Source organism: Scardinius erythrophthalmus (assembly GCF_964197995.2).
Source record: "Scardinius erythrophthalmus genome assembly, chromosome: 18".
In the NCBI taxonomy this organism is placed as follows: Eukaryota; Metazoa; Chordata; class Actinopteri; order Cypriniformes; family Leuciscidae; genus Scardinius; species Scardinius erythrophthalmus.
Window position 1 is genome coordinate 7029562 of NC_138238.1, and position 27059 is coordinate 7056620.

Consider the following 27059-nt stretch of genomic DNA (forward strand, 5'->3'; position numbering starts at 1 on the left):
ACAGATATGACCTGTCAGATTAACCCACAATTATGCAACAACTTGACAGAGGCAGACAGAGCGATACGATCTGTTCATATAAGCATTGTGATGTGTGTAAAGTCAGCCATGCTTCATCATAAGAGAGTTTGGTTCCCCATGGCATCAGCTATGGGTCCCCTCACTGATAAAGCGGTGATGTAATACAATGATACCTTGGGAAATAAAACCCGTAGCGGCAAATCCACTGAAGTCAGCCTGAGTCTCACAGCTCAGGGAGATGAAAACGTCAGCCTCTCATTACTGAAACATGCACACAATACAAGTAGCGGAAACAAATCTTAGCGGAAAAGACAGAAGTGCGGACAATCCAAGGATCATTTCACTGTTCACACTGCACACAAAGCCAATTGTTGACTTTTATATGAATCTATGCAGTTTAAATTAATCAAAACAAATGAAAGAAATATGCCATTTTATTTTGCTTAATGAATGAAAAATGAAACTTATTGGCCATGTCCATTTTCTAAGCACATGTAAAAAAAAAAAAAAAAAAAAAATACATTAAAACTAAAAAAAAAATTCCATTGATGTATGGTTTGTAATGATATTTGGCCGAGATACAACTATTTGAAAATCTGAAATCTGAGGGTGCAAAAAAATCGAAACATTGAGAAAATCGCCTTTAAAGTTGTCCATTTATGTTTGCTATTGTGCTGCAGTCACTCACAAAAATACATGTTTTATATATTTACGGTAAGAAAATGTTGAAAATATCTTCATGGAACATAATCTTTACTTAATATCCTAATGATTTTTGACATAAAAGATCGATAATTTGTACCCATACAATGTGCTGTTGGCTATTGACACAAATATACCCGTGCGACGACTGGTTTTGTGATCCAAGGTCACATATAGTTACAGAGTGAGCAAAAATGAGCTAATTCGGAGACAGCCGAGTCACATATGGTGAATGAGTCAGGCTTCAGACGTGAGATCTCTGCCATCAGACATGCTGAAGATCACTGGACAGATGTTTGTCTTTATGTGTCTCTCCATCATACACAGGTTACTGTTTGCTCGTCGTGTACCCATAGAGATGCATGTGTGTGCATGCTGGTGATAAAGCACGCATGAATGCAGGCGTGTTTGCACTGACATTATGTGTATGTCCCCTCCAGATACCATGTCCCCTCCCTTTATTGTGTGGCAACCCGTGACATGCTAGTTGTCATGGCTACAGCGAGGCGGGGGTGTGGACCGACACCTGTTGCTATTAGCCTGATGGAGAATGGGGTATCTGTAGAAAAGAGGGGCCTCTCTGGGAGAAGACACACACACACACACACACACACACACACACACACACACACACACACACACACACACACACACACACACACACACAGGCAGGGTTGTAACTCACTGTAACACAGTCACACATACATTGCAGGCTATATATCATCGACAGATGGCTATCCTGCTCCAATGGTTAGGATTATGGGAGAATAGAGCTCTAATCATAGCAAGAAGAGGAGAAAGGAAAGAGGAGGAGAGCAAAAGAGATGTGTCCTTTACTAAACATCCCTATCTTCTGTCATGTCTCATTCACTCTCTAATAAAACCTTTTAGATGAAAACTTCACTTAAACATTTAATTTATTCACTGACATGTTGTTTCAAACTTGAATCCTTTTAATTATTTATGCTGAATCACGAAAACATAAATTCAGTTGTTTTTTTCTTGAAATCCTGTGGTAACTGTATGCTTTGTTTCAGATTGACGTTATTAAATATCTTTCCTCATTTGAGTTTGTAACAACATAAGGGTGAGTAAATAACAGAAATCTAATTTTTGCGACTAATATGAGAAGTATTCCTTTAATAGGAAGACACCCTGGTAGGATCTTCACACATGGCATGTGTGAACACACACACACACACACACACACACACACACACACAAACACACACACACACACACACACACAAACACACACACACACACACACACACACACACACACACACACACACACACACACACACACACACACACACACACACACACACACACACACACACACACACACACACACACACACACACCATGTCATTCACACCTTTAATCATCCTTAATGAGTTTGATCACAGCAGCTGCAGGTGTGATGCCACCTTATATTAGGCAGATCAGTTTCACACTTCATCACATCACTCTCCTCACCCTTAACATCAGTGAGCTTCTCATCTGACTCAGAGACTGAGGGAACATTTCTGTCGAAAGATACCGCAAGAAACTATATCACAAGACAAATTAACAAATCTAAAAACCAAATAAAACAAAATGTGTTATCAGTGTGATAAGTACATGTATTATTGACCTTTCGTGAAAAACATGAACCTTTTTGTTGTTCCTAAGGAACAGAATAAATAGTTATCTCTTTAACCTTCATCGAGAAACTCTGTGAAACGACGCAGGCACCTTTCTGAACACGAGGTTGCCGCTCCATGCTGTATTCTGGAGATATGCGTGACACATACGTGACGTCTGCAGGCCTGACGTACGAGGCAGCGTCAAACAATAGATCCAAACACAAACCGAGTCTTGAAAAGGCTGTGACCTTTGAGTGGCCCTTTCAAAGCCAAGAGCTGTGCTCTGAGAAGGTGAAAGCTATCTGATGGGCCAGCCACCCCCTTCATTCCACTCTTTCATTTCATCATCCCTTCTTCCCTTCTCCGACACGGTACCCCAACAATGGTGTCTCCTCTTACAAGGGCCTTGAGTGCCTCCTCTGTTCTAGTGCTGCCAACCTGATACATGCTACTTGGCGGTGCTTGTTCCTTTGCTTTTTTAACGTCAGCCGTCTGCAGTCCACATTGTGCTAGGTTACGCAAGGCTAAGCTAGCCAACTATAAACATACTTGTGTCCCTGTAACACAGTATGAGAAAAAAACCAGTAGGTCAAATAAGTTGGGTGTTCAAATACTTAGTGTGGCGAGCAGGACGAGGCCGAGGGCCGTGAGAGCACAGCGTGAGGCCGGTGGCGTGATTGATAATGAGCGACACCTGCGCGACGCACCGGTCTCGTATCTCTCACGGAGGAGCGGAAGCATAAAAGGAGGAGCGACGACAGTGAAGAACGAGAGAGGCCAGGCCTGGACTTATGTTGTGTTTTATGTTTTATTATATGTGACCCAGACACAGGAGTGAATAATTCCTATAAAACAGAAAAAAAAAATTGGTATTATAAATTTTTAAGCCCAGACAAGTAGTTAATTGAGGGTTGATTTGTAAAGAAGGACTACACGCCTGTGCACATAATATATTATATATTCAAACGCGCATACCTTTGGACTGAACACGTAATGCGCATGTGCGCGATATCTGCGTTTTCATGGGTTTGCGTTTTTGATGTTTGCGCAGAGATAACGGATAATCGCTTGCACCTTTGAACCTATTTCCGGGAATGCAATTCGATCAACAACTATCATAATAAAATGTTGCCAGATTCACATGCATCTGCTGCATAACTGAATAAGTTTTTAGCGGCACTCAATGGATATTAAATTCAATTCAGTATACTATGAACGTACAGGAATTTGACAATCATAATGGTGTCTAAAGCTAGCAAATGTTAACACAAAGGCAATAACATTGGCTGTTCCAGTAAAACACAAGCCAACTGTGTAATATTTGACCATTTGTCAAAATGCAAAGGGACTGAAATGGAGTCTTGGTTTTATGTTAGTCTTGGCTTGGCTTGTGTGATTGCATTTACATTGTCCTTAGCCTGAATACTGTTTCCTGGCAACTTGGTAAAAACACTATAGAGATGGAGTCTATAACATTCTTCTAATCTCAATACCATCTTAATATCATTGGCACTGACTCAAAAATCAAGATCATGCACTGAAGAAGTTCCTGCTCCACTTGTGCCTCAACATTCGAGTTACACACCAATGCATCAGGTCACATCAAGGCGGAAAAACATCACCAAATAAGCAGGCCCTGACATGCCTGGGAATGGCCAGGGGAATCAATGATACAATGTGAGCAGAGATAAAATTAAACCGTGAAAAATTAATAAACTTAATGATCTCTGAAAAACAATAAATCCTTGTTGGAATGAGAAGGATAAGTCTCAACCTGATCTCCATGCTCACCGATGAACTTTAAAGATAAAATGAAAGTAGGTTAAAAACAACTGGACACTGTGATGTCCTGTACTACTGTACCTTATTTTCCTGAGATTACCTGGGCATTTATGCAACTTCACAGCAAAGATGATCGGCATTCACCCAGTGCAGAACAAGGTCACTTTCAGGTCAAGACATGCAGGTCAGCATTGCACAACAAAGTGGGACATGACCGATAGCTGAGACCACATGACAGAGATTTGCACCCTGAGGCCTGGACAGTTTAAGTGTATTGTCAACAGACTTTTGTACAGAGTGCAGTAAAAGACTAAAAATCAGCGCAGGCTGTACCAACACAAAAGGATACAACATTTCCACAGAACACTGTACGACTGGCAGTTAAGGAATTTTTGAGCCTTTGGGGCCTATCATATTGGATTATATAAATGCTCCAATATAAATAAAATAATATTTATAAGATATGCATTACATAACTATCAATTATGTGACCACATCTTATATGACAAAGTGTGTCAAGATGTTACTGAGAAAGTTAGTTATAAGGTTAGAAAAACAAACATTATTTAAAAAAAAAAAAAGTAAAACAACATTTATAATATTGAGAGAGAGAGAGAGAGAGAGAGAGAGAGAGAGAGAGAGAGAGAGAGAGAGAGAGAGAGAGAGAGAGAGAGAGAGAGAACACACACTTGAACTCAAAACAGAAAGAAAACTTCAGAGCTGATCTGAAAGGGTCCAGCTGCAGTTTCTCTGGGCTCAGATCGAGTATAATCTGGAACGTGTTGAGTTATTGTACTTGGCTGCGCAGGTACAAAATGGCTCCATCACCACTGTTTTGTCCTGTCTGCTTGGGTCAGTATGACCTTACGCAACACTTCTTGTGAGCAACTAATCCAGAATCATATAAAATGACGTGGGAAGCAAATCTTCAGAACTCTTATTGTTGAGTATCATCTTTCACATGTGAAAGGACACCAAATTACAGTATAACCTCTTCCCCAAATCAGGATATATCCGACCTTGAACACATCACTCACATGCACAGGCTCACGCACGTACCATTCATCAGAAGAAGAAACAACATGCTTCCTCCCTATGGGAAGCAAATGATAAGAAAAGAAAAAGCGCAATCTGCCTCACTAACAAGTGCAAAAGTGCGAGACAAACATGAGCCTCATTATGAAAGAGCATGCAGGACAGCAAGGTGGAGTGGGAGTGAGACCAGTGCAAGATAATACCAAATAACAGCTTAAAATAAGCCCTTTAAGACCACAGAGAGCTTCAAAACAGCTTTATTACCTCAGATAGAAGTGACTAACACTGCTGAGTGCTCTTCTGAGAACGGAGAAGCTCAATGCAACCTGAGAGCATCTCAAGTCCCTCTTTAACTGGGGTCCTCTCCCTGTTATCTTATATGGAATGTATGTATGTATCTATCGGTGGGAATTTCTTTAAGACTGCAAGGGAAGCTCGGCTTCCCTAATGTCAAAAAATGAATGGTTGAATAATATGTACTATTGTGTTAAAGGTATAGCGGAGGATTTTTTACTTCCGGGTGGATCACCTATACTATTGGTCCTCCTAATTGTCAATCATTCTGGTGAATCAATCAAACTTTTCAAAAAGTGGAACTTATCTAAAATTCGGAAAGATCCTCCGCTATACCTTTAACATTGTATTGACTAAAAATGCGTTAGAAAACGTTCATCTCAAAGACGAGTTCTTTCAGAATCAGTTACATATAGCAGGTCGGCTGACTCGATTTCCTTCTCATACATTCATGTAGCGTCACAGTGCATTTCCCTGTTGAAGCCCAGCGTCCATTGACTTCAATGGGGCTGCTTTGAACAGTTTTTTTCAGTGCTTCTAAACTAGACGGTCATTGGATAAATGCTGCGATTATGTCCCGCCCACGGACGCTCAGCGTCTCTGGGAGTGAATGGAGGAGTGGGCTGGTCTGCATCTGCTTTTCATTGACAGCGATTTCATACAATAAAAAGTCGCTGATGCTGAAGCTGTTCGAGCTCAGTCCCATGGCGGACTTTGCAAGTATAGTCGAAAGACAAACTACTACAACCTATTTCTTGGTATTTGCTTGACGAAAATAATACCCAATTTTCATAATACATTTCACACAATTATACAATTATACCTTTATTATATTATTACTTATTATAATTTTTATATTATTATTAGTAATAATTAAAAAATAATTATTAAAATAAATAAAAAATATATTATTAGTAGTAGTATTATTATACTTTATTATATTATTATTTAGACCGTTATTATATTATTACATTTATACAATTATACCTAACTCTGCTGGCCATTGAGAGCACACTGATCAAGTCACTGGAAAAGAAGCCTAGGTGGGTGGGTATGTATGTATGTATGTATGTATGTGTGTGTGTGTGTGTGTGTGTGTGTGTGTGTGTGTGTGTGTGTGTGTGTGTGTGTGTGTGTGTGTGTGTGTGTGTGTGTGTGTGTGTGTGTCTGTCTGTCTGTCTGTCTGTCTGTCTGTCTGTCTGTCTGTCTATCTATCTATCTATCTATCTATCTATCTATCTATCTATCTATCTATCTATCTATCTATCTATCTATCTATCTATCTATCTATCTATCTATCTATCTATCTATCTATCTATCTATCTATCTATCTATCTATCTATCTATCTATCTATCTATCTATCTATCTATCTATCTATCTATCTATCTATCCATCCATGTGTTTTGAAGTGTTGTTGATGATAAAGTTGTGTAAGACTCACAGAGGAGGCAGTGTTTATGTGGTTCCGCTGTCCTGGACCTGACACTTAGGATCTTTGTCAGGACCAACAGCTTGTACCCCCTCTGTGCCTTCCTTTTTTTATTACATTTGTCTTGATTTGCCATTTGTTCCTCTTTACCCTCCTGCCTATCATCCACCGTCTAACTAAATAAACGTCCTCGCCTGTGTGTGGTCTTCTCATACTCTCTCTTTCTCTTTAGTACTGGCAGTGCAGAGAATAAGAGCTCAGGTAGGGTTGAAGTTGAAGCTATGCCAAGCCATAGTTGTGTAACAGGTATTGAGTGCCACATGGGATAAGACGCCGGATACAGCTACATTTCACTGGCTGCCCCAAAGCAAGAGAACTGGACACAGTCCATCAGAATGGAAGATTTACAATGAGAACATTCACTTTACATTCAATTTATCATTCACTGATTCCATATCAAAATAAATAACATCTAATACAGCTGTACACAGCAAATACGGCCAATTTAAGTAACCAAGTAAGTGTTTGGAATGATATTTTGAACTGAATTGGCCATACATTCTGGGAAAGTGTTCTTCCACCCTTGTCTACAAAAGTTAATTTATTAATTCATGTAATATAAATATCAATTTCAAGTACAATCATCTATTGTTGTATCGTTCAAACTGTCTGTTAGGACTACAAAACTTAAGAGTCTCAAAACTTTCAAACAAGACTTCATCAAGGCAATAGTAAAATTATTGTTATATGAATATCTTCCTTACATTCACTGTAACCTCATTTCAAATTTAATTCACATTTAATTAGTCAATTCTGATTTGTGTTCACTGTATATTAGCCTAAAGCCACACTGTCTTCATGCAACAGCTTGAATACAAGAGCTCAACATTAATCTCAGGCCAAAGTCGTGATCAGGCATAGAGATAATCAAGAGTATGACGAGAAGGTTTCACGTGCTGCTAGAGAACTCTTCAGCACACACACTGCAATCCTCTTCAACCTAAAAAAACCCCCACCTTACCAGATTAAGAGGGGAGGAAAGGAGAAAGCGAGAGAAAGATCAGACGATGTGTCCCCAATAATAAATCGAATCCCTGTATACACGAGTTGAGAAGCATTTGTTGATGTTATAAATTACAATTACAAACTTGATGTTATAAAACCAACTTTTCATTCTTACCGTTTAAATGAAGAAAGAGCCTTAATAAAAAAAAAGACTTTGTCATAGATAGAGATAGGAGTCTTAATAAAACCTTTGAGTGGAAAACTACTACTGTATATTGGCTGTAATGGCCCCCAGTACATGGCCAATGGCACTGTATTCCAGTGATGGACATTAACAGAGCAGGCCAGGGTACGTACACCATAAAACACAAATGTGGAGAGTCAACCTGTAAAAGAGCTGAATCTAACAGTTGGCATTTTCCCCAGGATCACTGCGCCTAAATCTTGTCTGTTGAAGGCTGGTTTTGTTTGGAGAACTATTTCTCGGCCCAGCTCTGAGCCTATTCAAACAGAAAGCCTGTAAAAGACTCTTCCCTCAGCCCTCACTGGCCCTAAAGTTATTATCCTCCCTCCAAAAATAAGCCTAGAAAACAACAACCCGGCCGTCGAGTGCAAAGCTTGAGAACACTAGGAGAAGGGACCCAGGGAGCGGTAAGTGCTTTGAAAGCCCATAACCATAATTATACTGGAGATGAATATCTTTGATCCGTGTGGAGCGGTGGGGTGGCAAGAGCAACGCCATGAGGGAGGTTCTTTCTGCTAATTCGCTTTTTCCGTTATAGGACTCAAGGTGAGAGCAATTTGAATGACCTTACGGACACACAAGGAGAAAGATGGCAGAAACTGAATACAGAAGGGCCAAAGCGGCGGCTTTGTTGTGCACAATGGAGGGAATTTGCCACGTTATCAGGTACGAGCTCAGATGAATGCAGGGCTTTGTTTACCCGCCAAGGTCTTTTAAGGGAAACTCTGAGGTCTATTCTTCCTCTCACTTCTTTCTTTTCTTTGTAGAGGGAGCGGTGTCCAAGCCACCTGTGCTAACCTAAAAGAGATGCATCATGGGTAAATATTGTACTATCAATACAAATGTTTCAAGAGCCAATGGTTAGTCTACAAATGAACCTGTGCAACAAGTGCATTTGATCAGAATAGCTGTTTTTGTTAGAGCGCATCCTAAGAAGACCCTACATCCTTCAAGTCCATCAGCACTTACGTTCTCTCGTGAAGGGGGGACGAGTAAAGGAAAAGGAACAATGGCCTTGACCTTGTCTGAGGGTTGTCATGGTGACAGGGCACAGCCCACTGCTGGTGGGATTGAGGGGGAAATCAGACACGCTAGTGAGCAGAACAGTTAACGGCCTTTAAAAACAACGGGAGACACATCCAACAACACAAGTCTCATTCACTGCCAGTATGTTGTCTGAGTGTGTAATTACGGTCACAGTGATTTTTGGACTTCCTGCAACACTTGCTGCTGCCAGTTTCTGTCAGTTATGCACAATACTGTACCTTTTACTTAACACATCAAAACAGCAGAATTTATGACAAAGGTTTAAGACACTCAAAGTGATGACAAGTAGGGCTGTGCGATATAGCTTAAAAAAAAACAACAAAAAAAAACAAATTATATATATATATATATATATATATATATATATATATATATATGGGCACAAGGAAGAATCATATTGAATCATTTGTATGCAACAAAATATTGCATAAACAGCAGTGCTGTTCAAAATTTTGTGGTCAGTAATTTTTGTTTTTGAAGTATCTTATGCTCGTCATCAACGGCGAATTTAACAGTAATATTGTTAAATATTTTTTACAATTTCAAATAACTATTTTCTAAAAAGTCATTTATTTGTGTGATGAAGCTGAATTTTCAGCATCATTTCTCCATTATTCAGTGTCACATGATCCTTCATAAATCATGATTTGGTGCTTAAGAAACATTTTATTATAAATGTGCTGCTTAATATTTTTGTGGAAAGTGTAAACTGTGATCCTTTTTTCACAATTCATTGATGAATAGAAAGTTCAACAGAACAGCATGTATTCGAAATAGAAACATTATAAATGTCTTTACTATCACTTTTAAACTTCTAATCCTTACTGAATAAAAGTAATAAAATAATAATTTTTGTATACTTTTACTAAAACTTCATAATTTAAAATATTTGAATTCAGTGAATATTAATAGCACTTCACTTCAGATGGAATCAAACAATTAATTTACAATCAATACATAACTGTTGAGAGTTTAATTTTACATTAACATTTCTGTTCTGTCAAAAAGAACACAAAAATACACAGCTCGTGTGACACATCAGGCTAAACGCAGAAAAACAAAACCGTCTCACCAATAACAAGTAGCAGAACAATAAAGCTGAAGATGAAGCTTTAATCGCTTCTGCTTCATAATGAGCTTATGCGATTATAAGAGAGTTATGGCTCATGTCACAGGCGGTCGTGAATGTTTATCTGCATTCTGAGGTTTAGTAGAGGGATGCTTTGATTAACATTAACATACATCCAACTTTTATTAAAAAAGCGTAATGTAGGGTTGTCAAACATACCGGTACAGCCTTAGTGATTATAAAGGGAGGCTCTTCTCTTGCTTTCTGTTTATTACGAACTCACAATCTGGATATAAGTTTAGTTTTTCATTCTGCTAAGTACACTGCAAAGTTTCTGGATTGACAACTGTATTTAAATGCGCGATTGAATCTGAAACTGCGATGAGTGAAAACCAATGGACAAGACAATTTGGGGGAAAAAAATACTTAATTCAACAGTTTTTGCTCTGGTACCGAGAAGAACCACAAAACGTTACTGGTACTGGTACTACTGACTACTCAAATGTTGGTACCGTGACAACCCTAGTGTAATGCTGAAGTCGCTGTAGACCGGCAAGGTGCCGAGTTGCCTAATTGATATGTATCATCAATGTATAATGACACACAGGTAAGGAGAGGTTACGGCAAGGTTCTGCCTCCTGATCATGTGTTTATATATGAATGAGAGTCTCGCACGAACCAATCGGTATACAGTATATGTCTGGTAACACACAGACGTCATTGCACGCACCTTACCTTAAGGAGAACGGAGTGTGTTGGTGTCTTGGTAAATTATTTAAACCACACACTAATGCTGACCCACACACCAATGTGGAGAGGTTAATGAATACCAATTTGTCCAATTTGCTACTGTATGTCAAAATAGAGAATTAGCACAGGATTTGCACGAGCAATCCAGACGACATTAAATCAAGCGCTTGTTTTTGACTAATGAAAGAAGCCTATGCACATGTATTAGCTATGTAATCATTATGCACCCATCAGATTTCTCTTTGAATGACATGTTGGCACCAACACTGGCATGATCCTACAGCCGTCAGGTGGTTGGAAGTACAGAAGAGCAGATGGCTGCTGTCTAAGCCACCCAAAGCCCATGTCGGTGAGCTCATCCTCTTAAGGTTTACTCTTCATGAGTGTCTGCCATCAAGGGAGGAAAACAACATTGACAACACTAGTAAAAACACGCCTACACCTACTCATAGATGGTGCTGCCATATGGCGTGTTGGGCACAAACAGATAAGAAGGGTGCTTAGTTTGATTTGTCAGCGAATTTGGGTAATTACTTACTAGCTTAGACCAGCATGAACTGGTCTTGCTGGTCACCAGCAAACATGCATGTGTGAATTTGAGCGTGTGTATACTGGCAGTCTTGTTCTCTCTTTCCTATTTAGGGGGATGACTGCACAAACAATGCACAGCATCAAAACCTTGCTCTCTATGCTACTAATCCCATCAGCCCTTGTATAACCAGTTTGCATTGTTAAGTCCAAGTGCTTGAATGTAAACATGAGCACCTCAGCTGACCGTCCATGATGGACCTCAACGCTAGACATTCAACAACATCAAAATGACAACCAGTGGCCACAGAGGAAGTTAGCATCTAGCAACCACCAACAACTTGCTAACATGCTACACTGCAGGTAAATACAACAACATAATGTGTTTTGAAGACAATACCATCATGCATTGAAACAAACACAGTGGATAAAAAAAAAAACATAAAAAATGGTGGAGAACGCAGGAAAAATGTCATTTTGAAATTTAACTAATTATTTTAATATCAAAACATATTCATATAAATGTGTTCATATAGTTAAAATTGAATTTATATCCCATTATTTGTAGGTGTTACTGTTGTGTGTTTCTGTGACTCATGAAATCTGTCATATAATTAGCATCAAGTTCTGCAAAAAGTATTTACATTTATTCTTTTTCCAGATAATTTTAACCAAAGCAACACATATTCACATGATTCAGTCATACATTTCAAATGGATCAATCCTTGGTATTGCTAGAGTCACGCTCTATGAATTTCAGTAGCACTTTATATTGTTCTAAGTTTAACTCAAATTAATGTCACCCTGTCTGACATCTGCCAGCAAATACAGCAATAATTATAACAATTAATCAATCCAAGCACAGATTTAAATGGGTTCAAATAATTATAATGATATCCTGCTCTTGCAGACGTGGGTACAGGTACAGTAAATGAAATGTCATGCTGTCCTGAGGTCTCACAGCATTGGCTAATTGTCATTGTGACTCAGACCCTTGAGATTGAATATGTGACTGTACTCGCCTCATTCACTAACACTGGGCCTATTTACCCATAACAGCAGGTTAGCATATGTGCGTTACAGCTCTAGAGACCCTTAAACTAGCCTGTGGATAACATCGACATAGTCATTGTCTAATTTTAGAACAAGACTTCTGTTGGACATTGTCATCACCATCTAAGAACTTCTTATATAAAATGTAGCCTAAACATTATATTTTTAAAACCAAAAATGCATTATTAGAAGTATGGTATCGTGCACTAGTCTTGCATAGCATAAACAGCAAAACATTTGGTCCTTCATCACATTTTATTCTGCCCAAAAACCGCCCACTTAGACAGGAAGAGACTGCCTGTGCCTGACCTACAAAACATGCATACCTGATAATAGTTTAAGATTATTATTATTATTATTTTTTTTTTTTTTAGTAATGTGAGTGCTGGACTTATTAAAGTAATGCTTTTATCAGAACCTGGATTTTAATAGCTTGACATTCACGTGTTTAGCCTCTTGACTGAAAACAACAGATATCTACCACAATTAACACATAAAGACCAGAAAGCAAATCTATACTAATTACACAACATGTAGGCTACTCAATGCAGATTGGGTACACACATACACATATAGGCAATCGTCTTTCCAAAAATGTTGAGGCAGTTATGCATATTCTTCATTGAGAAGAATGCATAGTAACATGCAGTGCTGTCCTTGTGCCACACACGCACACACAATAACTGATTGATCTGTCTCCTCTGACCTGGTCATCCACTTTGTGGGCTATAATAGTGGCTCCTTCCTCCAGTTCAGCATCACTCAACGGCCGAATCCGCAGGGCCACCTGGAAAATAAGAAAGAAAGGTAATGCTCTGGCCTCAGAAAGTATTTGAACCCAAAAGCTACACTTAAAATGTATGAATGTCATTGCATTCAATAAAATATTACATCAAATGCCATTTATTTAAAACACACACACCAAAATCCAACAACAAGACGACATTGAGGAAAAATAAATTAATCTAAAAGACAGCACAAGCACACTTTCCAAGTAAATATTTCACAAAAAAATGTGTTTTTTTCACACACACACACACACACACACACACACACACACACACACACACACACACACACACACACACACACACACACACACACACACACACACACACACACACACACACACACACACACACACACACACACACACACACACACACACACACACACACATATATATTATCGTTGTTTTAAATGATAAAATAATTTATATACTGTTCATAAAAAGACTTAAAACGATGAGAACACTTTCTAGAAGTTGAGTAATGTTTTGTATCTAATGCAGTGAAATTAATACAAGTTTAACAGCATGTGGCTTAATGGTCACTCTATATAATATAATCTTTATGTATCCTTGGGAAATAAGATAGTAGCAGCAGGATACAATTATCTAATGTGAGTACAATTTTCGGTAACACTTTATTTTAGTGTCTTTGTTACATTTGTTACATGTAGTTACTATAGTAATAACTATAAATGATGCATAATTACATGTAACTAACCCTAAACCAAACCTAATCCTAACCCTATAGTAAGTACATGTAGTTGCTTAATATCATTCAGTACTTAAATGTATAATTAGTGTAACAAAGACAACTTAAAATAAAGGGTTACACTTTATTTTAAGGTGTCATTGTTACAGTGTAATTATATATTTAAGTACTGAGTAATATTAAGCAACTACATGTACTTACTATAGGGTTAGGGTAGGATTAGGATTTGATTGAGAGTTAGTTGCATGTAATTATGCATAATTTACTGTTATTACTATGGTAAGTACATGAAACATATGTAACAAGGACACTGTAAAATAAAGTGTTACCAAATAAAGTGTAACCCAATTTTCACATTAATTTGTATTTCAAGGACATTTCTCTTTAAACATTTCTGTTTGAGTCAGCTGGCCATCAGGAGAATGCATCTGTCCACAACTGAAATAAACACTGAAGGGCAATGGTGCAGCGCAATCTAGGTAGTTAATTATGCAGTATGAATATTATACAAATGCTGTCTGATTTAATATGCTTAACGGGATGCGGCTAAACCTGTTCTGTTACGTTGCTCTCAGCGAATACTTGCATAAAGCCACAGAAAATGTCTCCATCTAAATATAGGCCACAGATTAACAGAGCAGCAGTAGCCTAGCTGTTTTCCATTATTATTGATGTTATAATAATAGAGAATCTGGACTAAATGTACAAAACCGCCCCACATTTTCATTCCTTAAAGCACTGAAATGATGTCTTACAGTGGAAGAAGAGAAAGGGAACTTAAACTGCACTGTGAATTATTGAGAGTGGGGGCAAAAGATCACTAGAAAACAGGTATTAAGCTCTCAGAGAATCTAAATATAACAAGTGTAGACTGTCAGACTGAAATCTGTCCTGGGGTTTTAAGTGGACAGGCTGTCAGGGAATGAAATGTAGATTTTATTCAATTCTATAGCCACTTGTTTGTTTCTATATATACATTTGTGTATATAAAAAAATGTATGTCTACCACACATTTGCATGAGGTATGAAAGTATATGCTCATATGTGCATAGTTAATGCATAATGCATGCATGAACCCTTTTTTTAACAACATCAAGACATTAGGTTTAGATTGTATTAAATGAAAATAATATATTTCTAAGTTTCTATAAATGGTCACCATATCTATTAAGTCTGTCACAATTTTAAATCACCTTTTTGCCTCAGTAGATCATTGTAAATGGTCATGTGCAGGGCCGGTTCTAGACATTAGGAGGCCCTAGGCAAAATTCATGTTGGAGGCCCCCCACCCCCAATAAAAAAAACACTTGAAACAAATATGATTCCTAACCTTTTTATTTATACAACATTTAATTTTAAAAGCAGTATATTTTTACTTACACAGTACATAAGTTTGGACACATTACTATTTTTAATGTTTTTGAAAGAAGTCTCTTATGCTCATCAAGCCTGGATTTATTTGATCAAAAATACAGAAAAATAATATAGTGAAAATAGTTAAAATTTAAAATAATGGTTTTCTATTTTACTATACTTTATATTTCTGTGATGCAAAGCTGAATTTAGTGCCACGTGATCATTCTGATTTATTATGTTAGAAATGGTGCTTAATATTTATTTTATAACCTGTGATACTTTTTTTCAGGATCTTTGATTATTAAAAAGTTGTTTTAAAAAAGTCTTCACTGTCACTTTTTATATATTTAACACATCCTTGCTGAATATTCCTGTTTTTTTTTCTCTGTATTTTTGATCAAATAAATGCAGGCTTGTAGAGCATAATAATAAACTTCTTTCAAAAACATTAAAAATAGTAATGGGTCCAGACTTTTACCGGTACTGTATGTACATATTAATCAAACTTTATCTAAGGTAATCTCTTTTTTGTTTAATGAAGATGTTATTGTTGTTGTTATTTTGCTGTTTTATTCAATTTATTCACAGTTCCAGAATCCCACTTCAGTAGATGAGCATAAGTGATTTTATATTGCATTGCTACCTTAAATATGCTATACACAAATCAAGTGGAAGAGAAAGACACGATCGCTACTGAGCAGAAAAAAATATATAAAGTGATATTATTGGCGTAATGTCAGGAATCTAATCATCAGCAGAATTTAGAAGATAGACCCATAGATATGAGATCCTTTATTTGAAACATTTAAAAATGTTGTAGTGTGTTGGCTTTTTAACTTAGAATACAGACGTCTTGTCTTTTAATTGTGTAGCTTTTTTACTAGTCAGCTCCCGACGCGATGTTATTCATTGTACGCGCAAATTCAAAGCGTCGCGTCTTGGGCACGTTACGCTCGCGCTCTTTTAAACTCGTAATAAAGCGGTGAATGATTTTTCCAGAAATGACGCTGATCTACAGTACAAGTTTATATTTAGAATACATTGCAATCACTCCAAAATAGATGACGACAACTCACACACCTGCATTATGAGATGTGCTTCTTTGTGTGCTTATTAGGCTTTTGCCTCGCAGCACCTGATGGATGCGTTCTTTACACATACTTTCAGAAGCCGGCACCCGCTTTGTAACGGACACATTAATTGGTTTAACTGTAGTAATGTAACAGTCTATGGTTAAGATAAACATCGTCACTATTTTTAGTTAATAAATAAATATTGAAATAAATTGTAGATAGGACATTTGTACATTTTTTTTTTTTTTTTTTTGTCCCTCTGTCTGGGCCCCATCCAACCAATCGGGCCCTAGGCACGTGCCTAGTTTGCCTTTGCGTTAATCCGGCTCTGGTCATGTGGTGTAATACATAAATACTTCTAAAAATAGAAATACTTCAATATAAGCTAAACAAAACTATATAATCCAATGTTGTAAACAGTTGTGCTGCTGCTGCAAAAAAAAAAGAACAGCACTTGTTTAAAATAGAAATCTTTTGTAACAATCGACACTACCATTCAAAAGTTTGGGGTCAGTACAAAAGTGTGGGTTTAAATAAATTAATAGGCTACTTTTATTCAGCAAGGATGTGTTAAATTGACAAAAAGTCAAAGTAAAGATTTATATTGTTAGCAAAGATTTATATTTTGAATAAATTCTGTTCTTTTTAACTTTTTATTAATCAATAAATCCTGAAAAAACTATCACATGTTCCAAAAAAATATTAAGCAGCATAACTGTTAAAACTGGATTAATGGCTGATGAAAATTCAGCGTTGTATCACAGAAATAAATTATAATTTAAAGTATATTAAAACAGAAAACAATTATTTAAAATTGTAATAAAAGTTTTTGAAATGAAGGCTTGATGAGCATAAGAGACTTCTTTCCAAACTTTTGACCTGTACTGTATAGGCCTAAACAATAACTTGCAGCACAGTCTAAAAACTGTAATGATAAAACATACACATAAAATATAAGCCATGTTTCATAATAAACACACACACACGCAAACTACACAAGTGTGTTAGAATGCAGATGCTATGCCCTACATACAGTAGCCTACATAATAATATACACATATTATTATTATTATAGGTTGAAAAAGGTATAAAACAACAGCTAAGCACATACGACCACAATATGTACAGTAAATACAGACTCTACATTGGATAATCTACATGAATACACATACATTTTTGGCTGAACACAGTTTACAAACTCTACTAGACAGAAGTGCAGGAAAATAAGAAGTCAGTGGACTTACTGTCAGCTGCTGATCCTTTGACTCCGCAGTGTCCTTCATCGTAATGTTTTGCGGGACGTTTATGTGTAAACTAAAACATGCGCGTCGCGTGAAGAAGAGAGCACAACAGACTCCGCGAGCTCATGGTTCATCTAACAATTCACCTGCGCTTCTCTCTCTCTCGGCGAGTATAGAAAACACACCGAACGATCAAACACGGGCCGTGGAGTCCGTCAGGTCCATGTCTGAGCAGGATGTGTGTCTCTCCACCCACAGTAAACCCGTGAGTGAGCGTGTGTATGTGTCTCTGTGTGTGCGTGTTGTGTTTGTGATGTCCCTAGAGATGAGATGTGCAGTAGTGCAGTGCGCACTCGCTCGTCATCCACCGCGGCTGATGCTTCACTCAGGTGGGCAGGAATTCTCCGACTCTGAGGCAACAGCGAAACCTGCTGGTCAGGCCTTGAACTGCAGCTTCATCCCATACTGTCGTTTTAATTCGATAAATTAAAGTATTAATTAATAAAAAAAAAATATATATATATATATATATATATATTATATATATATATATATATATATATATATATATATATATATATATATATATATATATATATATATATATATATATATATATATGTATATATATATATATGTATATATGTATATATATTTATATATATATATATATATATATATATATGTATATATGTATATATATATATGTATATATGTATATATATATATATATATATATATATATATATATATATTGTTATTCATTAATAATAATATATAAGTAATAATATTATGTATTAATATAAACAAACATTATTGTTGTATGGGAGTTATATAATTTTATTTGATATAAGGTTACATTTTTAAAGAAATAATTATAACACAGTTCACTAATTAGGTTTTTTTTTTTTTTTTTTTTTTTACGTTATAGTTATAATTCCAGAATGTCAGCCTTTTATTAACACTTAACCCACATAACCCAGAATGTTTGTATGACCCATGACATCCATTTATTTTTCTTAATTCTCCCCAAATTACACATTTTACAAATAAAACTAATACTACTACTAATAAAAATAATAATAATTATTATTATTATTTCAGAACTGGAAATAGTGTTCATAATAGAAGAGATACTCTCAAGGTAGTGACACAAATTATGGGAATTTGTAAATATTTTATTACAAAAATGATGTCGTTATTATAACAGTTTTACAGCTCTTCCATTTCAGACAGCATAATCTGGTGCTGCTTTGAGAATATAACACAGAAACAACACTGACAAGTGTTGGACTAATTGCAACAATCATGCATATTTAAATCAAATGTAATTATCCAACACAATGTATTTAATTAGACACTTTATGATATAACATAAGAACAGTCAGCTGCATTTATTCCTTATAGTAAATTCTTAATGCACATTCCTGCAAGTCGTCATGTTTGTTTGTGTAGCACTTTTCACAATACATATCATTTCAAAGCATAGTCCCTGAACAATTCATCAGTGCACAACTTTTCAAACCTCGGAATGACCACCTGACTCCATTCTGGTATGTAATACCCACTTTACACAATCCAGTCAATTCATGATAAATAAATTCTATGTTTTTCTCATTGAATATCCATTGAAATACATCACATTATGAAAGTAAAATGGGTTATGAACAGCGTTTCAGTGTGAGACCCGTGGAAACCAGTTGCATAAACCTAGCTGCTAAGTTAAGACTTAAGAACTAGTCTGACCAACAAGTAATTAGTTTGGGCTAATCAGATTCAAATCAGACCAATCTACCTCTTTATATGACTGGCTTGAAAAATGTATGAAGAAAAAAAATAGATGACTAACTTATAAGACTAGTCTAAGCAGTTGCTGCAACCAGCCTCAGCTCTGTGTTCACAGTCTACAGAGAGATCTCTCTTCTTGTAAAGGAAGCGACACCATTCGTTTCATGCTCCTCCTGGAAATCTTTCTCTTCACACACGCCTTTCTCCTGCAGGGAATGAAAAACAAATCATCTTAGAAAAGACAGATCAGAAACTATAAGACCAGACAAAATTCATTTCCTGTAGAAATCACATGAGACACTAAAAACAAACCTAATTATAAACCCCTCTTTGTTTTCAAATAACTTAGGTCCTTGAAAAGGCCAAAACCATTAATCACACGAGCCTTTGAGTAGATGGGCCTATAGCAATACACTTCTGATGGTCTCACAAGCTCAAATGCCTCCTCACCAATCACGGAGGAGCATAAAGCATTCTGGTTACAGACAAAGTAGACTTTATTGATTTTTCTTTCTTTGTCTTTCACAATAGAGCGTTTTCACCCCAGCTAACAGGGTTATATATAGCGTTCAGGACCCTTATCTTATTGGAGCAACAGTCCAAACATGGGGTACAATTTGTTTAAGCTCCACAAAGGGGGGCAATTTCATTTGACAGGCCGTTCTGAAACACACACATATGACAACACCCATCAAAAACACACAGATGTGTGTTAAAAAAGCGTTCAGACGTCAGACCTGAAGCTCAAAAACATAAACAAAATCATAAACATGTTAGAAGCAGAACATCCTTGACCATATCTCTTTCTTTCTCATTCCTCTCTTTCGTCTTCTCGGCTTCCAACATGTGGAAGAACTCCGTCTCTGCACGGGCCACCAGCTCCTCAGTGCTCTCCTCCCCATCCGCCTCTCTGGCCTCGTCCTCTCGGCTCTGCTCGGAGCGGCTGCGTTCCTTCAGGCGCATCTCTCTGTGCCGAGCTTCCAGAATCTTCTCCCGCTTGGTCTCGCGTTCAAACATCTGCAAAAATCAAGGGAAAATACACCCCACAAGTCCAGTCTATGACAGATGGATGTACAGTAAATACAAAATTATTTGTACACCCATTTTTTCTTTCCCCTAGGATAATTATTGAAAATCATTCTAGTTTTTTTATATTACAGATTTTGGTTACTTTAAGGTGTCACTGTTGCAATGTAATTATACATTTAAGTACTGAGTAATATTAATTAACAACATGTACTTACTATAGGTTTAGGGTAGGATTAGGGATTGATTGAGAGTTAGTTGCATGTAATTCTGCATAATTTACTATTATTACTATGGTAAGTACATGTAACATATGTAACAAGGACACTGCAAAATAAAGTGTTACCCAGCTTTTAACAGCTTTAAACTTTTAAACTATCTACAATATATATATATATATATATATATATATATATATATATATATATATATATATATATATATATATATATATATATATATATATATATATATATATATATATATATATATATATATATATATATATATATATGATTGATTAATGTCAACATTTACTAATACATTTTAGGATTAAAAGTTGTATCTGTTAACATAAATTTTAATAATGCACTGTGAACTTACAAGAACATGAACATTTGTATTAACTAACATAAATACTGTAAGAATATATTGCTCATGGTTAGTTCATGTTGGTCAATGCATTAACTAATGTTAACAAATGAAACCTTATTGTAAAGTGTTACCAAGACTTCTATTTCAAATAAATGTTGTTCTATTGATCTTTCTCTTAATCAAATCATCTAAATGAATGTGTCATGGGTTTATCAAGCAGCACAGCTGTTTTGATAATAATAAGAAATGTTTCTTCATATTAGAATGATTTCTGAAGAATCATGTGACACTGAAGACTGGGTTAATGATGCTTTGCCATCACTTGAATAAATGACCTTTTAATATTACAACATTACTTTACAGTATTTTTGACCAAATGAATGCAGCCTTTGTAAGCATAAGAGACTTTGTTCAAAAACATGAACACACCTTACGTGTTCAGGTGTGTTTTGTGTCTCACCTCTGAGACAAGGGCTTTCTCGTTCTTCTGCAGTGTGCACAGGCCTGATGAAATCTCCAGCAGTGTGGTGGTTCCCAGCTGAGAGCCACAGGCCAGGTAACGGCCGTTATCCTGCACCCGGATGCTGTACAGGGCTTCATCACAAACCTGTGTGAGAGAAAAAAACATACACACAATGGGAATATTTCCTCCAACAGATAACGCTGAAATGTTGAACTGTGAGATGGTTTCAGTACAGGGAGGAGACACTAAGCACCAACTTTGAGGCTGAGAGTGGGGTCGTTCTGTTTAAACAAGATGTCCCACACGTCCAGGGTGCCGTCCATCTTTACTGTGAAGAAGACTGAGGGTCTGACTGGACTCCAACAGCCATCTAACAGATGAGCCATGTGATACCTGGAGAAATAATAGATTAGAAATACTGGCACCTGTGCAAGTTTAACCAAACATCTACACTAATAATTTGGGGTCGGCAAGATATTTTTTTTTTATGTTTTTGAAAGAAATATCACCAAGCTCACAAAGGCTGCATTAATTTGATAAAAAATACAGTAAAAACAGCAGGGTTATTATTATAACTAAAACTAAAACCATAAGATGTTAACTGAAAAAAAAAAAAAAAAAAAAAAAAAAAAAAAAAAAAAAATATATATATATATATATATATATATATATATATATATATATATAAATAAATATTTCAGCTAGTTGCCACAATAAAAATGAATACTAAAATATTATAAATAATAAAAAAACATAAAAACTTAAACTGAAATTAAAATGAAAATGGAAAATATAAACATAAAATCTAATTCAAAATAATACAAATTATACCAGTATCTCAATTACACTAAAATAATACTGAGAAACAATCATATTGTGAAATATTATTACAATTTAAAATAACTGTGTTCTAATTTAACATATTTTTTAATTCCTTTGATGTCAAAGCTGAATTTTCAGTATCATTACTCCAGTCTTCTTCAGTCACATGATCCTTCAGAAATTTCTCTAAAATGCTGATTTGACGCTCAAGAAACATTTCTTATTATTCTCAATATTGAAAACAGTTGTGCTGCTGCTTAATATTTTTGTGGAAACTGTGATATTATAATTATTATTATTTTATTTTTTTCAGAATTCTTTGCTGAATCGAAGTTTTAATTACAGTATAAATAAAGAACAGTATTAATTTCAAATGGAACTCTTCTGGAACAATGTAAAAGGCTTTACTGTTGCTTTTGATCAATTTAATGTGTTGTTGCTAAAGAGAAATATTAACTTCTTTAAAAAAAAAAAAGTCTTACTGACCCCAAACTTTTGACTGGTAGTGTACATAAAACTGATCCCCCAAAATTGAACAGAGAATTACTTTTGTAATGCTGTATTTGAACAACGAAACATAAGTTACTTGGTCCACATAATGGAGGACTCCTTGATGTCCTCTGACCAGATGCGCGCGGTCCAGTCAGCCACGGTCAGGAAGTTCTTAGGAAAAAACGGGTTCCTCTGCAGGGCGTAAATGGGACCAAGGTGTCCGCTGTATGTGCATACAATCTTCTCAGCTGGGGTTTTTGCTTTGCGATTGCATGAAACCACAAGACCCTGCTCAGTGCCCACCATGAACTTAGTAGGCTTGTGTAATCAAAAACAAAGGATGTTTAAGAACATCTGTTTCCACAAGGTTTCTTCTTGCACTGGGCCAAAAAAAATAAGAGCTGGTCTTACCATAGTGGACTCAAACTCCAGTGAGATTGCACCAAGGGCATTATCAAGGTTCCACTTCTTACTGGGGTCCAGCACGAGTCTCTCAGTGGGCTCACTCAGCTTACGAATGTCCCACCACAGCACCTGGTGTCAGATGCATGAGCATATTTTATCTCTGAGGATTGCAATGCAAGTCTCAGTGACATATTGTGTGGTTTATTTCTTTATTTTTGGACTTGTGTGTCATTGCACACAGACCTGACCATCTGTAGAAGCAGAGAAGATGTCCATGCCTGTCTTCGACTGCAGCCAGATGACTTTGTAGACAGGATCTCTATGGCTGTGTTCGATGGTGGACATCTCTACTGGCTGGCTGCCTTTGCGTGTGTCCCAGTACGCTGGTAACAGGGTAAACAACACGGTGGTCATGCATAATTTTACAAAACCAAACAAGGACATTTGTGTAAAATTACACAATGACATCTACAGATGCCATTCCAAAGTACATACTAATTTCAACTATGCATTCAGTGCCAAAGGCAATTAGTTCAGCCATTGGACTTTACAAAACAGACACGTCTATCAAACACTATTCAGACAAGGTCAAAGATACTTTTTTCCCATTAACCATAATTTATTGAGAACTAAAAATGCCCAGAGCGACTGAGGCCAATCTAATTAAGCCACTGAAAGAGTTCATATGGTCATAAGTGTTTTGGTAGCTGGAATAGAAAAATTCGAAGAGATGCTCAGGCGCTAACACCTACCAATTTGTCCATTGTAGCTTCCCCCAACGAGAATGTGTGAATCTTTTGGGTTGTACTCCAGACAAACAAGTGGACATACAGGTTTCAGGGTCATCTCAGGTTTATTGTGATTTTCTGAAGGTGAAAATATTTTTTTTTTCTCAATATTGTTTGTCCTTTCTAAGTGTGGCGACTCATTTATATCACAGAAAAATGCAGTTTTTTTATGGCATACCAATGTCCCATATGTAGGAGTCGAAGCTCATGTCATCGGGTGCTTTCTGAAACTCCAGGGAAGAGTAGGCGACAGCAAGTTTATGGTTACCATCGGGGTGCCAGGATAAACTTGTGGCTGTGCGCTTCACTTCATTTGGGTCTCTAGAAAAATGCACAGATACCCGAATTATTAAGTACTATATGACTCAATAGTAAGTCTTTTAAGTTTTGTACAGTTGAACAGTAGAGAGTGTGTGTGTGTGTGTGTGTGTGTGTGTGTGTGTGTGTGTGTGTGTGTGTGTGTGTGTGTGTGTGTGTGTGTGTGTGTGTGTGTGTGTGTGTGTGTGTGTGTGTGTGTGTGTGTGAGTGTGTGTGTGTGTGTAAGCTCAAATGTGCTGCTTAACTCAAGAATGAACCTCATTGGTTCTCGCACGTTAAGCGAGCATGCTTGAGCTTCCGTTTACCACAACTAATGTGTGAGTTGATGAATGTTTAAATGTGAATAAAAGCCTAAATTCAATCTGTTCATTATATAAAGCGATTGTGTCTCTTCAGAAAATTTGGACTGAACCGCTCAACTCATGTGGATTATTTTTAAGATCTCTTTATGAACTTTTTGAAGCATCATAGTTGCGTAGCTGTCAATGGAAGGACAGAAAGCTCTCAGATTTCATCAAAAAGACCTTCATTTGTGTTTCGAAGATGAACGAAAGTGGAACAACATGAGGGCGGGTAATGACAGAATTTTCATTTTTGGGTGAACTATCCCTTTAAGAAACATTTTTACAGTGCTATGCATAAGTTTAGACACCCATGCTAAAGTTGACTAAAAAGAGGAATAAAAAATCATCTTTTGGAAACTGAACTTAATGCCTTGATTAAAAAAAAAAGGAAAAATCCAACCTTTAAGGACACCAATTTTCTTTGTGAATGAATAATGTATCGTAAATAAATAAATGTTCTTCCTTAAAATACAGGGTGCATACGTTTGGACACCCCTATGTTAAATCCCCATAGAGGCAGGCAGATTTTTATTTTTAAAGGCCAGTTACTTCATGGATCCAGGATACTACGCATCCTGATAAAGTTCCCTTGGCCTTTGGAACTAAAATAGCCCCACATCATCACATAGCCTTCACCATACCTAGAGATTGGCATGGTTTTATTTCAGTTAGCCTAATAGCTGGTTTGAATTGCATTGAGAGATGATCTTATGGAAAGTACTCCATGCCAATCTCTAGGTATGGTGAAGGCTATGTGATGATGTGGGGCTATTTTAATTCCAAAGGCCAAGGGAACTTTATCAGGATGCGTAGTATCCTGGATCCATGAAGTAACTGGCCTTTAAAAATAAAAATCTGCCTGCCTCTATGGGGATTTAACATAGGGGTGTCCAAACTTATGCACCCTGTATTTTAAGGAAGAACATTTATTTATTTACGATACATTATTCATTCACAAAGAAAATTGGTGTCCTTAAAGGTTGGACTTTTCCTAATTTTTTTAATTAAGGCATTAAGTTCAGTTTCCAAAAGATGATTTTTTATTCCTCTTTTTAGTCAACTTTAGCATGGGTGTCTAAACTTATGCATAGCACTGTATTTATATATAAATGTTTAAGTGAGCACAGTGTTTACCCAAAAAGGCCTAAAAATCTGTTGAAGAGAGAAAATGTTTTATTCATTCACAAAACTTGTGCAAGTGAGCTGGCTGATATTGCTCTTATCAGTGTGGTCACCTGAAGACATTGATTGTCTTCGCTGATGGCTCTTCCTCTGATTCCTCCACCACCTCTTCCTCGACCTCATCATCAAAAAAGTCCTGGTAGATGTTAATGGCGTTGTTCTGCTTGCTACAGTGTTCCATGAGCTGCAATGGGCAAAAGTGGAAACTCTTTGTTTTAATAAAGAAGTCAAAAACATGTCTTCTTCTGAGAGAAAGCTCACAATACAGGTTTAAATATAAGCCCAGCACATCATTTCTGCATAATAATTCATGGTTAATTTAAGGCACTCACACCAGCAATCTGCATAATCGTGTTCTGATAGTGTTCATCCTTCTCCACTTTCTTCCTGTAGCGGATGGTCGCCTCCACGTCTTCTGGATTGAGATCTTTCGGCCACCCTCCTTCCACATGGTTTATTCCTCGTGACTCTGATTCAAAGCGCTCTGTGTTCACCTAAACAGGACAAGAATTTCATGTTAATTCAGACTATGATTGAAAATAATTTCTGTATGAAAATATTGTAACTCTAATATTACATTTTATGAATGTACAGTTAAAAAAAAAAGTTTTTGTGTTCAAGGGATTTGTTGCTGTTAAACGCTGGTCTCACCTCATGCTCGGACATTTCCTTTGCGCACTGCATGGAGACATTACACGGATCTCTCACGGTGAAGTTTGCAGCGAGGGAAGGGTCAGGCAGAATGTCCACATGCAGTTCAGCCGGACGGTCTGAAAAGTTACACTGGCGGCCAAACTCACTGCGCTTTTTTGTGTATACGTACACAATCTCCATCTTAGCTAAAGGTAAGGCAAGTTACAAGATTTTCATGATCATTCATGAAGTTGTGGGTTAAAAATTATAGGCTAAATGTTTTGTTTTCACTAGTTTATTTTCAATCCAGTGGTGTGACAAATTAATAATAATAATAAAAAATACTAATATGCCTTACATTTCCTCAATTAGCTGAAATAGTTCTAGAGGAATTATAGTATGTCACACCCACTTACTGATGACAAAACCAAGCTGGTGGTTATTA

At 36.7% G+C, this 27059-nt stretch overlaps 2 protein-coding genes across 2 annotated transcripts in view; both read right to left on the reverse strand.

Annotated features, from left to right (window-relative positions):
- The window catches only part of kif19 (kinesin family member 19), a 44021-nt gene extending 25897 nt beyond the window's left edge, over nucleotides 1–18124 (reverse strand). The window contains exons 1-2 of the mRNA XM_081392372.1: nucleotides 17763–18124; nucleotides 13297–13377 (exon numbers count right to left, since the gene is read on the reverse strand). Coding sequence (XP_081248498.1) covers nucleotides 13297–13377; nucleotides 17763–17801 — 120 coding nt within the window. The 5' untranslated portion in view covers nucleotides 17802–18124. The remainder of the gene's footprint in view (nucleotides 1–13296; nucleotides 13378–17762) is intronic.
- Nucleotides 18125–19663: 1539 nt separating this feature from the next.
- On the reverse strand, nucleotides 19664–26815 carry dnai2b (dynein, axonemal, intermediate chain 2b; the record flags this gene model as incomplete). Its single annotated transcript, XM_081392271.1, has 12 exons — nucleotides 19664–19753; nucleotides 20343–20564; nucleotides 21628–21774; nucleotides 21888–22023; nucleotides 23039–23262; nucleotides 23356–23478; nucleotides 23593–23732; nucleotides 24102–24215; nucleotides 24316–24458; nucleotides 26035–26165; nucleotides 26314–26475; nucleotides 26633–26815. 12 exons carry the CDS (start codon nucleotides 26813–26815, stop codon nucleotides 19664–19666), a joined length of 1815 nt encoding a protein of 604 aa, XP_081248397.1.
- Between the last annotated feature and the right edge of the window lie 244 nt (nucleotides 26816–27059).